Genomic DNA, 13,970 nt, shown 5'->3' with positions numbered 1-13,970 from the left:
CCTTGAAACATTTTTGCTTTCAAATGGGGTAAGAATCAGGCAACTTTGCTTCTAGTCTCTAGCCCCTGGTAGACTGGCAGTTAGGTTCAATCCCTGGACAGGGAAATAAGATCCTGCTTCAAGACTACTGTCCCTCTGAAAACATTTTCACACACAAAATGGAAATCTATACTTGTATGGCATTCTGAAGGAGAATCGTGTCACAGGACAGCAGCAATGACTCCATGTGAGGGTGTGGGGAAGGCCTTCCTGGGCAGAGATGACGGATTTGGGATCTGAAAGATTAGTGCATGGGAACAGGGGTGTGAAGGAGGCCAAAGGGACAGAGCTTTTGGGGCTGTGGCTGAAGCAGGAATCGGATATTTGATGAAGCTGAAAACCAACACAATGAAGCGAAAGGAGCCAAGGGGAGTGTGGAGTGATGTGAGGCCAAAGAAGTAGGTAGTAGCCAGGCAACACAGGGCCTTAAGGTTGAATTTAGTATCAGCTTTGAATTAAAACAAAACAAAACAAAACAATGGATTCCAAACAGGTTGGGGCAGGGACAGATGTGGTGGAATTGAATTGTAACCACAGATCATCACCCAATTTCCATACCTATATACAATGGGATATTACTTGGCCATAAAAAAAAAAACAATGAAATAGTATCATTTGCAGCAACATGGATGGACCTAGAAATTACCATACTTAGTGAAGTCAAGTTAGACAAAGACAAATATCATATAATATCACTTATATGTGGAATCTAATTTTTAAAAATGACACAAATGAACTTATTTATGATATAGAAACAGACTCACAGATTTTGAAACAAACCTATGGTTGCCAAAGGGGAAATGTAGGGAGCAGAGGGATAAATTAGGAGTTTGGGATTAACATATACACACTGCTGCTGCTGCTGAGGCTAAGTCGCTTCAGTCGTGTCCGACTCTGTGCGACCCCATAGACGGCAACCCACCAGGCTCCCCCGTCCCTGGGATTCTCCAGGCAAGAACACTGGAGTGGGTTGCCATTTCCTTCTCCACTGCATGAAAGTGAAAAGTGAAAGTGAAGTCGCTCAGTAGTGTCCGACTCTTCACGACCCCATGGACTGCAGCCCACCAGGCTCCTCCGTCCATGGCATTTTCCAGGCAAGAGTACTGGAGTGAGGTGCCATTGCCTTCTCTGACATATACACACTACTATCTAAAAAATAGATAAGTAATAAGGACTTTTAGCACAGGAAACTCTACTCAATAATCTGTAATAACTTATATAGGTAAAGAATCTGAAAAAGAATGAATATATGTACATGTATAATTGAATCACCTTGCTGTACACTTGAAACTAACACAACATTGTAAATCTACTACACACCAATAAAAATTTGTTTAAAAAGCCATCCAGGCATTGTACCAAAGATGGATGAGAAGAGTACCAGGATGGTGAATGAGGACCAGAGTAAAGGTCACTGCAGTGATCCAGAGGAGAGCTAGTGAACGATCTGAAGCCGGAGCACCATAGAGAGCCCATGCCCCACAACCAGAGAAGCCGCTGCAATGAGAAGCCAGGCACTGACACTAGAGAGCAGTCCTCAGCTGCTGCAGCTGGAGAAGGCTCACACATAGCAATGAAGACTCAGCACAGCCAAAGTAAACACATAAGACAATTTTTAAAAACTCCTCAAATCAAGATGCCATGTCACAGATTTCCCTGGTGGTCCAGTGGTTAAGAATCTGCCTTGCAAAGCAGGGGAAGCAGGTTAGATGCCTGGTCAGGGAACTAGGATCCCACACGCTGTGGGGCAAGTGAACCCATGTGTCACAACGAAAGATCCCACATTATGCAACAAAGATTCCATGTGCTACAACTGAGACCTAACAAAGCCAAACAAATAAATCAAATCAAGTTTAAAACAAAGACAGCATGTCAAAATAGAATGATTTTAGAATCAACTGGCTCATAATGAATGCATGTTTCACACTTAAAAAATAGATTGGAATTAAGAATACAATGGTCTAAGAATTCCAGTGATTTGCAGGGCTTCAAAAGGCATGAAAATATTCCATATTAGTCCAAGAGATCAGAAGAATTAAGGGCTTCAAATAAACACTATCTCTTTTTAGCAATATGCCTCTTTCTAAATTAAGACAGAACCACCTGTGAGCTTGAACTAGCCTCCCAGGATATGGAAAGAAATTCCAGCAATGAGGAGGGGATCTGATGTTAGTTTGTGGGATTATCAGGTAAGGATCACACTGAAAGTTAGGATGGGAAATTTGATGGCCATCCCTGACTCGGGTTAATTCTTGATACTAATCACACAGTTTTACCTTCAAATTTCTGGCTGTCTCTGACAGGAAGGTGCAATGGCCTAGACATTTAGAATTAGTAAATCAGATATTGGTGACTCTCCTTAATGAATCCAGTTAGACACAGAATGGGAGGTATGGTGTTCAGAAAAGCCACCCCATTCACCACACAAATTGGTACATCTCCTAGCGGGGATGATCTAGCACAGAAGAAGTGGAGTTTTGAGGAATAATATAGGAGAAAACATTTGGGAACATGGAAACTTGACATCCCATGCTACAGAAGCAAGAGAGAAATGAGGAAGGAACTGGGATAATTTACAGAAGATCCAAAAGGGGGATGGAGAGAAGTCCAGGCACTTGCCCCAGATTTAGATGTTAAATACTTTTTGAAATATACATATATGAAATATACAATAAATGAACGTTTTGCATACTTCACAATTTTAGCTTTACCTCAACCCACTCAAAGTTCTGCTTTATAACTTGCAGGCAGAGGAAAACCTAAGAGGGTATGTGATTCTCTGTTTATAACGGGAATAACACAGGTTTCAGGCTGAGGAAGAGAATGAATAAAGACTGAATTTTGCCTGCATCTCAGATGACTTTTTCCCTTGTATGTGTACACTGATATTTTGACTTATATGAAAGACCAGCTCATCTACTTGAGTAGAATATAAGAAAACCAGGGTAAATAAAATGTGAAAGACTGTCAAAGCACAGGACAGGAACTCCATTGAAATGTTAACTCAGAAGTGAAGGAGATAATGCTGAAACACTGGAGAAAGATCTATATACATACAGAGACATTGCATCAGTGTTTAAACAATGTAATGGAGACTTCCCTGGTGGTCTGTAGTTAAGAACCTGCATGCCAATGCGGGGGACACAGGTTCAATCCCTGGTCGAGGAACTAAAATTCCACATGCCACAGGGCAACTAGGTCTGCACACCTCAACTAGAGAGAAGCTTTCTCACTGCAGCAAAAAGATCCCACATGCTGCAACTAAGACCCAAAGCAGTCAAACAAACAATGTAATGTACCAGTGAAGAAATGTTCCAAGGAGCAGAGTCTTCATAATATAGACTTTGCTATAGAAATGCATCAAACCACATGGGATCCATTCATCTTCTAGATTTTATTTCAAAAATGTATTTCTCAAGTTGTACTTGGTATTGTTAGGTAGTTAGAATAGGAAAAGGGAGTCCAAAATGGAGGTGGCTAAAAGACAAAGAAGGGAAAAGCCTGCGAAAATAGAACAAAGGAAGGTTGGAGAACAGAGTGAAAACCTCAGGTAAAACAAACAGCCCTCCTAGCTAGCCCAATTTACATAGGGCAGGCTCAGGTGAAGAGAAAAAAAAAACATATTAAAAGAGCCAAAATTGGGCCCGGTGCTTCTCTTCTCTTCACGTCTTCACACGGTCAGCCTGCCCTCAGGCCTCGAGTATGTCTTTTCTTTGCTTGCTAAATAAAACTGAGATATAACACGGAGCTGTCACACGGGTCTGTCCAAGTAAACTGCACGGAGTTGTAACACTGGTCCGTCCATTGTTTCAAATTTTTGTTGTGATGAGACAGAACCGAGGAAATTACACACTCGCCCAACAGTATTGACCATATTGCTTTATGCAATATGATATTGACCATATTGCTCTCTGATCTAGGAGCATAAAGCAATATGGTCAATACCAAGTACAACTTGGGAAATACATTTTTTAAATAAAATCTAGAAGATGAATGAATCCCATGTGATTTGATACATTTCTATGGCAAAGTCTATATTCTGAAGACTGGGAGGGACTAGTCCCTAAATGTGCAAGAGCCAGTTTCTATTATTAAATACGGCAGGTGTGATGATATGGTGTGGTTTTGTTGCTTCCTGAAATGCACAGGCAGACTGCATGGCATGACAAATAGAAAATGATATGACAGGATATTAACACTGAAAAATGGTCTCAAGGCAGAGGAAATGAGGGAAAGAAGCTTTTTCAATCTGACAACTGACCCAAAACATCTATCATAAAGTGCAAACATCTTAAATTTTTTAAAAATATGTATTGCTCTGAGCCATCATCAGAGTCACCCTGTGTGAATCATAAGCAGCAAGTATTTAAAGGTTATGAGGAGGAAGAGAACAGGTTCAGAAAAAGTGAACATGGTTTTGTATAATCAAAAGAAGTCTCTGATAGAGATGACTTTTGCTTCTCTCTAAGATATCAATGCTACAAAACAAAATGCCTGGGACATAATAATGTTAACTGTTAACTGGGGGGGTGGGGGAGCATAAATTCACCAAATACCAACCAAAATCAAACCACAATTATTGCTTTTGGTGTCATATTTCAGAAAATAGTTGAAAACTTTGTTGGCTCAAGTAAGTTTGGTTGCTCAGTTTTATGATTTGAAAAATATTCACTTATCCATCTATTTATTTGCAGTATTTATGCCCTTTCACAGAGACAAATCATGAAATGGCACCATTTCAAATGTGTAAGCATCATGTAGTAAAAATATTAACATATATGAAGGGATTCCCTGATAGTCTAGTGGTTGGGACTTAGCACTTACACTGCCACTGGCCTGAGTTAATTCCTGGTTGGGGAACTAAGATCCCACAACCCACACAGTGCAGCCAAAAATATATAAAAATTAGCATATGTGATATGTAGTTTATACATTTATTTGGTTTAACACTGTACTTTTTCAATGGAGTCCAAATAAAAATGAAAGCAACACCCTGGCTATTATTTTAGAGATATCAATGAATCTGATACAGCAATGAAATCTTTTCTTATATAGTCAACACAGAGAAACACAAAGTTATTTTCACAAAATTTTAATCTAAACAAACCTGAGGGGATAATTTAATAAAATTGCTACCATGTAATAGTTATCTATAACAAAGTAATCAAGCACCAAATACCTGTTTTACAAGTAATTTGAAAGGCATCTCATTTGCATGAATCTTAAACACATGCATTTTTCTAATAGCACCATTTTCTGCCACTAAGTTTTCAGTAAATATGTGATTGATAATACTCAGTCATTTTTTGCATTCAAGCTCATGTCTATGAAACAGCGATGTCTAAAGAAATTAAATGGTATTAGAGGATCCAAAAGAAACCAAAACCAAAATAATCATATGATGATTTCTTGGGGAAAAAAGCAAAAGTAAAATGAAAATTAAGCACTGTTGCTTGTGAAACTGTTAGCTTTTTGTAATTGATTACACAAATGAACACAGTTCTTTTAAGTTAGAAAACGATTCCAGAAAGCTAATGCAGTAATTATCGTGCAAGTTACCTAGGGAATCTAAGACTGATTATTGAAGCTCAAAAATCTTCTGCTAGGATAAAACCTGCTTCCCAGAGCTTCACAAAATAGTTTTTAGGGGTGAAGTAGAGGAAGTAGAGAACAAGGAGTAGGGAGTATTTCAAAACATGTTTAAGTATTTCAATGTTACTATCACAGGGAGGAATACATCTGACTCCATATTGGATCTGTTTCTTTTACTTTAATATTTGTATTCTATTGCTTTTGCTACAAATTAATCATTAAAGGGATGCTGTGCTCAGTCACTCAGTTATGTCCAACCCTTTGTGGCCTCATGGATTGTTGCCTGCCAGGTTCCTCCATCCATGGAATTTTCCAGGCAAGAATACTAGTGAAAGTTAAAATCACTCAGTCGTGTCCGACTGTTTGTAACCCCATGGACTATGTAGTCCATGGAATTTCCAGGCCAGAATACTGGAGTGGGTAGCGGTTCCCTTCTCCAAGGGATTTTCCAACCCAGGGATCGAACCCAGGTCTCCCACATTGCAGGGGGATTCTGCACCAGCTGAGCCACCAGGGAAGCCCAAGAATACTGGAGTGGGCATTCTATCCCTAGGGACTCCAGCAGATCTTCCAGACCCAGGAATTGAACTGAGATCTCCTGCATTGCAGGCAGATTATTTACCAGCTGAGCTACCAGGGAAGAATTCTAGAATGGATTGCAATTTCCTACTCTGGGTGATCCTCCGACCCAGCGATTGAATCTGCGTCTCTTGATAAAGACCTTTGCTGATATATTCCTGGCTCCCAGTACTCTTGCCTGGAAAATCCCATGGACGGAGGAGCCTGGTAGGCTGCATTCCATGGGGTTGCTAAGAGTTGGACAAGACTGAGTGACTTCAATTTCACTTTTCACTTTCATGCATTGGAGAAGGAAATGGCAACCCACTCCATTGTTCTTGCCTGGAGAATCTCAGGGATGGGGGAGCCTGGTAGGCTGCCATCTATGGGGTCGCACAGAGTCAGACACGACTGAAGCGACTTAGCAGCAGCATGAGACTAGCTCTCCATCATAAATCTTGACTTAGGAATGCACCCACTGCCTGCAAGCAGATTCCCCCACACCCTAAGTTAACTATACAATTGTCACAATGGCCACTCGAGATGTGAAGTACAGCTTTGGGTTACCATCCACCTGATTCTACTCTGAAGTAAGTTACCACATAATAATAAATAGATCCACTGATTATATGGAGCTACCTGCCTCAATCTTCAATCTCAAGATACCTTCTCAGTGCAGTGGGAAGGTTTTGTTCCCTCTGTCCTCAGACACCATGGGAAAGACCAAAATTCAAAATGCGAAGTTGTCTTTAATGGATGCATATTGAATGTGCACCATCATAAAATTAAAAAATTGTTATGTTGAACCATTGTAAATTGGAAACCATCTATAATTTCTTAAACTGAAATCCAGGTTAGATTTTATGCAAATCATACATGTACCAACTTATGCTTGGGGGAAACAATTGTAATATGAAAATTAATAAATTTTAAAAGCAGAAGGCAGACAGCTTGACATTCTTAAAAGTGAAAGTGTTAATTGTTCAGTCATGTCTGACTCTTTGTGAGCCCGCAGACTATAGCCCACCAGGCTCTTCTGTCCATGGGATTCTTGAGGCAAGAATACTGGAGTGGGTTGCCATTTCCTTCTCCAGGGGATCTTTCCAACCCAGGGATCGAACCTAGGTCTCCGGCATTGCAGGCACACTCTTTACCATCTGAGCCACCAGGGAAGACCTCGACATTCTTAATTTTGTACAGTTATTTGCAAATGAAATTATATACCAAGGAAGAAAAAAGAGGGCTGAGATTTTCTTTTTTCTTGAGCATTTTTTTCCTTTACTACTGGAGTATCTGTATACATCACTCAGGCTTCCCATGTACCTCAGATGGTAAAGAATCTGCCTGCAATGAAAGAGACCCGGGTTCTATTCTTGGGTTGGGAAAAACCCCTGAAGAAGGGAATACCTACCCCCTCTAGTATTCTTGCCTGGAAAATTCCATAGACAGAGAAACCTGATGGGCTACAGTCCATGGGGTCACAAAGAGTCAGATATGACTGAATGACTAATGTTAGCACTAGCTGTACATCACACATTTTTACATTAAATCATAAATAGTCACACTGTTGGGGTTTCTCAGATGGTACGCTGGTAAAGAATCTGCCTGCAAAGCAGGAGACTCAGGTTCAATCCCTAGAGCAGGAAGATGCCCCGTAGTAGGAAATTGCAATCTACCCCAGTATTCTTACCTGGTAAAGCCCATGGACAGAGGAGCCTGATGGGCTATAGCCCATGGGGTCAAAAAGAGTCAGACAATGGCTGAGCACCTGAGCACACACATTCACTTTTATTTCTTGTCTCTCCAAACGGTTTACAATTTCCTTGAAGTCAGTAAGAAAACCTTATATCTTCTTGCTTGTTTCCATGCATCCATTTATTTAATAAATATTTATTAAGGTTCTACTTTGTGCCTAACACTGTATCAGGCTTAAGCCTGTTCTTTGACATAGTAAACCCAAAACAAATATTTATTGATAAATAAAATACATGCCCTCTACTAGCAAGCAGCACATTCATTTTAGAAACACTTATAAAAGCTCTCTGATTTTGAGATCCTGTGACCACAAAAATCCCATAATCGTCAATAGCTCCTAGGTGTCAACTTGTGGGAGTTTCAACAATCAGGCTACAGCTGGATTTTAGAATATATTCACTTGCTCATATTTTTCACAGTTTAGTGTAACTTTTGTTATTCCTGCTAAAAGAATATTACCACTTTTCACTTTTCTTCAATTTGGTATAAATTGCTATAAATAAATAAAATAGAAAAGTATTTAGCCACTTGACAACTATAATAATAGGGGACATTTCTATAAGGCCAGCTTTATAAATAAGCCAGAAACTCTCTAGATTTGGCAAGCTATATCAGTAAAAATTGAGGAAAATGAATGGTTTATTATAATTTAATGGCACAGATTTCTGTTGAGGGTTTATGTAATTTAGTTTACAAATATGCCCATAAAAAGAACATTTTGATATAATAAATATTCAAATAAATAAACATCACCATGACTATTCTCTCGAGTGACAACAAACAGTTAGTATTATAGTCCCAGATGTTTACTTACATTGGCCCTGAAAGATAGAAAGACCACTGGGTAACCATCATAGTTATGGATGCACTTTTTATACTAAGACAGTTCTAAGGGGAAAATGGCCGGTCTATCTGCATACCATCCAGCTATACAGTATCTATCCATCATCATTTGTACCAGTTTCTTTAATACAGCTTTGGATTTGAAGAGATTCTTGATTTTTAGTGTGCATACACACACACACAGAAAAGAAGGAAAAACTTTTTAAAAAAATTCTCTTTTTTAAATTAAAAGAAAGTTTCTTTTGAGCTGGCCCACGAGGCATTCGGGGTCTTAGTTCTCTGGCCAGGGATCAAAACTATGCCCCCTGAAGTAGAAATTCAGAGTCTTATCCACTGTACCAACAGGCAGTCCCAAGAAATCTCTTTTTAATTGAGCTAGACATTGTGAGTAACAACTGGCAGGGATCATTCAAGGCTCATAATGAGGTTATCTTCTTCCAGAGTGGATTATTTTTCTTCTATAGATATGTAGAAAGAACATTTATTATGAGGGATTGGCTCACGTGATTATGGAGACTGAGAAGTCCCATGATAGGCTGTCTGCAAGCTGGAGGTTCAGGAAACCAGTGGTGTAGTTCCAGTCCACACCCAAAGCCTAGGAACTAAGGGAGCCAATGGTGTATGTCCCAGTAGGAGTCTCAAGGCTAATGGCAAAGGAGAAAATGAGTCTTCTCCTTAAGAGAGAGCACACTGGTCCTTCCTCAATCTTTTTGTTCCAACTCAGGCCCTCAATGAATTAAATCAGGAGTCCCAAGGACTGTTCTATGGCCTGTTAGGAACCGGGCCACACAGGAGGAGGTGAACAGTGGGTGAGCGAATGAAGCCTCGTCTGTATTTACAGCCGCTCCCCATCCCTCACGTTACTGCCTGAGCTCTGCCTCATGGCAGATCAGCAGTGGCATTAGATTCTCTTAGGGGGACGAACCCTACCAAGAACTGCCCATGGGAGAGATCTAGGTTGTCCACTCCATACGAGAATCTAATGCCTGGTGATCTGAGGTGGAGTTGACTCGGCGATGCTAGTGCCAGGGAGCGGCTGCAAATGCAGATTATCATCAGCAGAGACGTTTGCACAGAGACCCTAATAAATCAGCTTCTTGCAGACTCACATCAACACCTCACTGATAAATGAGTGGTAAGTGACAATTGTATAATTATTTCATTATATATTGCAATGTAATAATAATAGAAATAAAGTGCACAATAAATGTAATGTACTTGAATCATCCTGAAACCAGCCCCCCATCCTAGTCTGCGGAAAATTGTCTTCCACAAAAATCAGTCTCTGGTGCCAAAAAGGCTGAAGACCACTGGATTAAATTATGCCCCAGGATTATTTTGTTTTTATCAGCCATCTAGGTTAATGGCAGATCTAAGTCCAAGTGAGGATGGAAACAACTTCAACTGAGCTTCAGTTGTGAAGAAAACTGGTCTTCTCTAGGGTTTGCTGGAAGCACTGCTCAATGTTTCTGCCTCTCCCCCATGCTTTTGCTTTTGCAACCAGCAAGTTCCTTGTGAGGAAAAGTAGCTTCAAAGCCAGGTCTCTTCTCCTTCAGCTTCTCTCTTCTGGATCTTTGTCCTGGAAATTCCCCCTGCCTTGGGAGTTCCCCATTGCCTCAATGGGGTGTTTAGTATGCCTCGTTTTGCTTTTATTATTCTTAGGAGGTTTGCTCTAAATCCACTTTTCAGCCAGAAGTGGAAGTTCCTTTACCCCTATATTAGCTGTCAATGTCACTATTCATCTAGTACTTCCAGCTAATTATCTGGGATCGACCCTCAATAGTTCAATCTCTCTCTCTCCTTTTTTGCCTACTCTGCACTTGTAGAAACGTCTCTCAAAACCAGACTCTTCTGCTACTCACTGACCCTGATCAACCAGGTTACAATTGCCTGTGCAGTTTCTATCTGATCTTCCTGCCACAGAATCTTTCAAATCTAGTCTTCAGTAGGACTGTGTCCAAGTTCATTTAAGCTGCTATAACAGAATACTATAGACCAGGTGGCTTATAAACAACAGCAATTTATTCTCACAGCTCTGGAGGTTGGGAGTCCAAAATCACGGTGTTGGCCAATTCAGAGTCTGGTGAGAATCCACTTCAGGGTTCTTAGGCAGCCGTCTTCTTGCTGTGTCCGCACATGATGGAAAGGACTAAACAGCAGTTCATGGACTATTTTATAAGGTCATAAAGCCTATTTATGAGGGCTCCACCCTCATAACCCAATCACCTCCAACTCCCCAAAGCTCTACCATCTCATTGGACATTCGGTTTTCAATTTGACTTTTGAGGGGGCACTTTCTGACTATAGTGGACAATGTAGCACCAAATATCCTGGAGATTAAATAGTTAAACAGGAATCCTGCACTCTGAAATGCTAGTTAGGAAAGACAGTGGAATCCTCCAGGAAGTTATGACAACCCTGTGTCTGTCTACTCAGTGAAAGAAAGATGTTCCTTTCTGGCTTTGAGTCAATCAAGAAGTTTCTCATTTACCCAGTGGGAGTTACCCACAAGCCATCTTCAACTAGCACCAGAATCAAAGGTAGCTGATCTAATGACTCCAGTATATACTGACTGAAGGACCCTACAAGCAGGAGAGCTGCCTCCCCACCCCAAAGAGAAGTGAGCAGCACATACTTTTTAGAGACTCTCAGGGGGAAACCAAGTCTCTATTAAGAGTTTGATACTTAAAGTATTGGGCTGGCAAAAATAAAAAAAGTTTGTTCTGGTTTATCCATAAGATGTCACAGGAAAACCCAAATGAACTTTTTGGCCAACCTAATAAAACAGGAACTAGTAAAGATAAGAACATATTTCTGAATTGTCATAACTTGGCACAAGACAAAACCTGTGCTGATGCGAAGCAAAGAAAAGCAGAGCAATGTAGCCCAGGCAGACATAGCAATACCTGGCTTGGCTTCACCCTATGAGCAGCTTTAAGAGGAGGAAGGGGTGCCAGAGAAGTACCCAGGCAACCCCCACCATAGGATATTGTTTTGATATAATTTATTCTGTCTGGGTAGGCTACAAGTGATGCCAGCACAGACAGCTCTGTAATCATCCACTGATAACCTGGTCCTGTCAGGTTGACAGTACTTCCCTGGTTATTACCTGGAGCATCTCGTATTTCTGAATGTTGCTGAGATTAAAAAACTAATGAGAAAAACTGGAAAGGAATATGCCGAAAGGAACATGGCTTTTGTTCTATAGTGATGGGACCATAGATGATTTTTCTCTATGTTTTCCAAAATTCCTTACAAGATAAATAAATAAATGTAAAATACAAACAGTACAAAGAAGCAGCAAAATCCTCTAAAATAATAAAAAGTACAGCAAAAAACTTTCTCTTTGAACTTGAGATTTTTGTAATTACATCAGCAACATAATTACACATACAAATTTCTATGTATAAGATGGGGTTAAAGGGCCTTGTGTCTCATGAGAGACTCTTAGAAGGAAATGTTCCTGATTGTCAGTTGGCTTCTTCTACTTTTCTTTTTAACAACACATTATGGGACTTTCCTGGTGGTTCAGTTGTTAGAAATCCACCTGCCAAAGCAGGGGACACAGGTTCAACCCCTGGTCCAGGAAGATCCCACAAGCGGCAGCACAAATAAGCCTGTGCACCACAACTACTAAGCCTGTGCTCTAGAGCCTGGGAGCCACAGCTACTGAGCCCATGCTCTACAGCCCACGGTCCACAAAAAGAGAAGCCACTGCAATGAGAAGCCCAAGCATCACAACTAGAGCGTAGCTCCCACTCACTGTAGAGAAAGTCCATGCATAGCAATGAAGACTCAAAACTGCCAGAAGTAAAATTAAAAAACAAGCAACAAAAAACCTCAACACATCATTTATTCTCTCCACAGAGAAAATGTACAAAACATTTTTTCACTCATATTATTTACGAAAAAACTTTTTACCTAAAATTCTCATATTCTTCTACTTGTCGTTTCCATGGGCAGCTTTGGATATTTGTGATAATCTGAAGATAGTCATCCTCTGAATACCTAAAAGTCAAATGTCAATGAAATTAGAAAATAAAGATCTCATTTATTGATAAGTGAATATATAAGTCATCAAATGATATTTATAATCTACTCATTCTAGCCCTCTAAATCTTTTCTTAAATAAGGTGATATAGAAACAAGTAAACCTCATACTCATGTCAAGACATCTGCTACTGCTAAGTCACTTCAGTCGTGTCCGACTCTGTGCGAACCCATAGACGGCAGCCCACTGGGTTCCCCCATCTCTGGGATTCTCCAGGCAAGAACACTGGAGTAGGTTGCCATTTCCTTCTCCAGTGCATGAAAGTGAAAAGTCAAAGTGAAGTTGCTCAGTCGTGTCCGACTCTTAGCGACCCCATGGACTGCAGCCTACCAGGCTCCTCCGTCCATGGGATTTTCCAGGCAAGAGTACTGGAGTGGGGTGCCATTGCCTTCTCACATCTAGGAGCATGCAATTCACAAATAATTATTATGTTGATCAAGGAATGTATAATCTGCATGCATCATAAGTCAAGTTTAGTATTACAAACCAACCGACAGCACACCAATTCACACACATATCTTATGGCTATTTCACCTTAGGTTTTCATTAGCAGATACATATATTTTCTAGACATTTACCATAAATATAAAGTTTATCATCTTTTTCAGACTCTAAGTTGATAGATTTCCCTTGGGATATATGGAAAACATTTCCCCAAAATAATCATCTTAACCTTTGATTTTGAACAGAACATTTAAAAAACAGATTAGGACAGGTTACAAGAGATGTATACTAGACATAAAAAATCTACAGGCACAATTGTACAGTATGGCCAGTTCCCAGTCCCTGGTAGACCTCCCTCCATCTGAAATTTCATCGTTAATTAATAACTCCTTTAATCATAAAATAGCCTCTAGTCTTTAAGGGTTATCAGTTAAAATGTATATATCCTTCTGAGTGAAAAAAAAAACACCCTTAAATTTCCTTTCAATTAATATCATAGTACTTAGTTGCCAGCTATGATCAAGGTTTTACAGTAAAGAGATGGAGTAGATGTTGGTGAGTGGGTGGGGAAGGCAGTAAAGAATCTTGTCAGGAAAATATCTTCCCCACCACCACACAGTACAATGCATTTCCTCCAAACTTTACCTCTAAAAGGCATATTTATTAGAGGTCGGGAAGGTAGTCAACC

The 13,970-nt window shown here is 40.1% G+C and overlaps 1 protein-coding gene across 1 annotated transcript in view; it reads right to left on the bottom strand.

The window, feature by feature from the left end:
- The window catches only part of ST8SIA6 (ST8 alpha-N-acetyl-neuraminide alpha-2,8-sialyltransferase 6), a 135,967-nt gene that overhangs the window by 27,334 nt on the left and 94,663 nt on the right, over window positions 1-13,970 (bottom strand). The window contains exon 4 of the mRNA XM_040248962.1: window positions 12,709-12,795. Within this exon, the coding sequence (XP_040104896.1) occupies window positions 12,709-12,795 (87 nt within the window). The remainder of the gene's footprint in view (window positions 1-12,708; window positions 12,796-13,970) is intronic.

The sequence above is a fragment of the Oryx dammah genome, unplaced genomic scaffold, assembly GCF_014754425.2.
Source record: "Oryx dammah isolate SB20612 unplaced genomic scaffold, SCBI_Odam_1.1 HiC_scaffold_10, whole genome shotgun sequence".
NCBI lineage: Eukaryota > Metazoa > Chordata > Mammalia > Artiodactyla > Bovidae > Oryx > Oryx dammah.
Note: the sequence above shows the minus strand (reverse complement) of the source record. Positions and strands in the feature narration are given on the sequence as shown.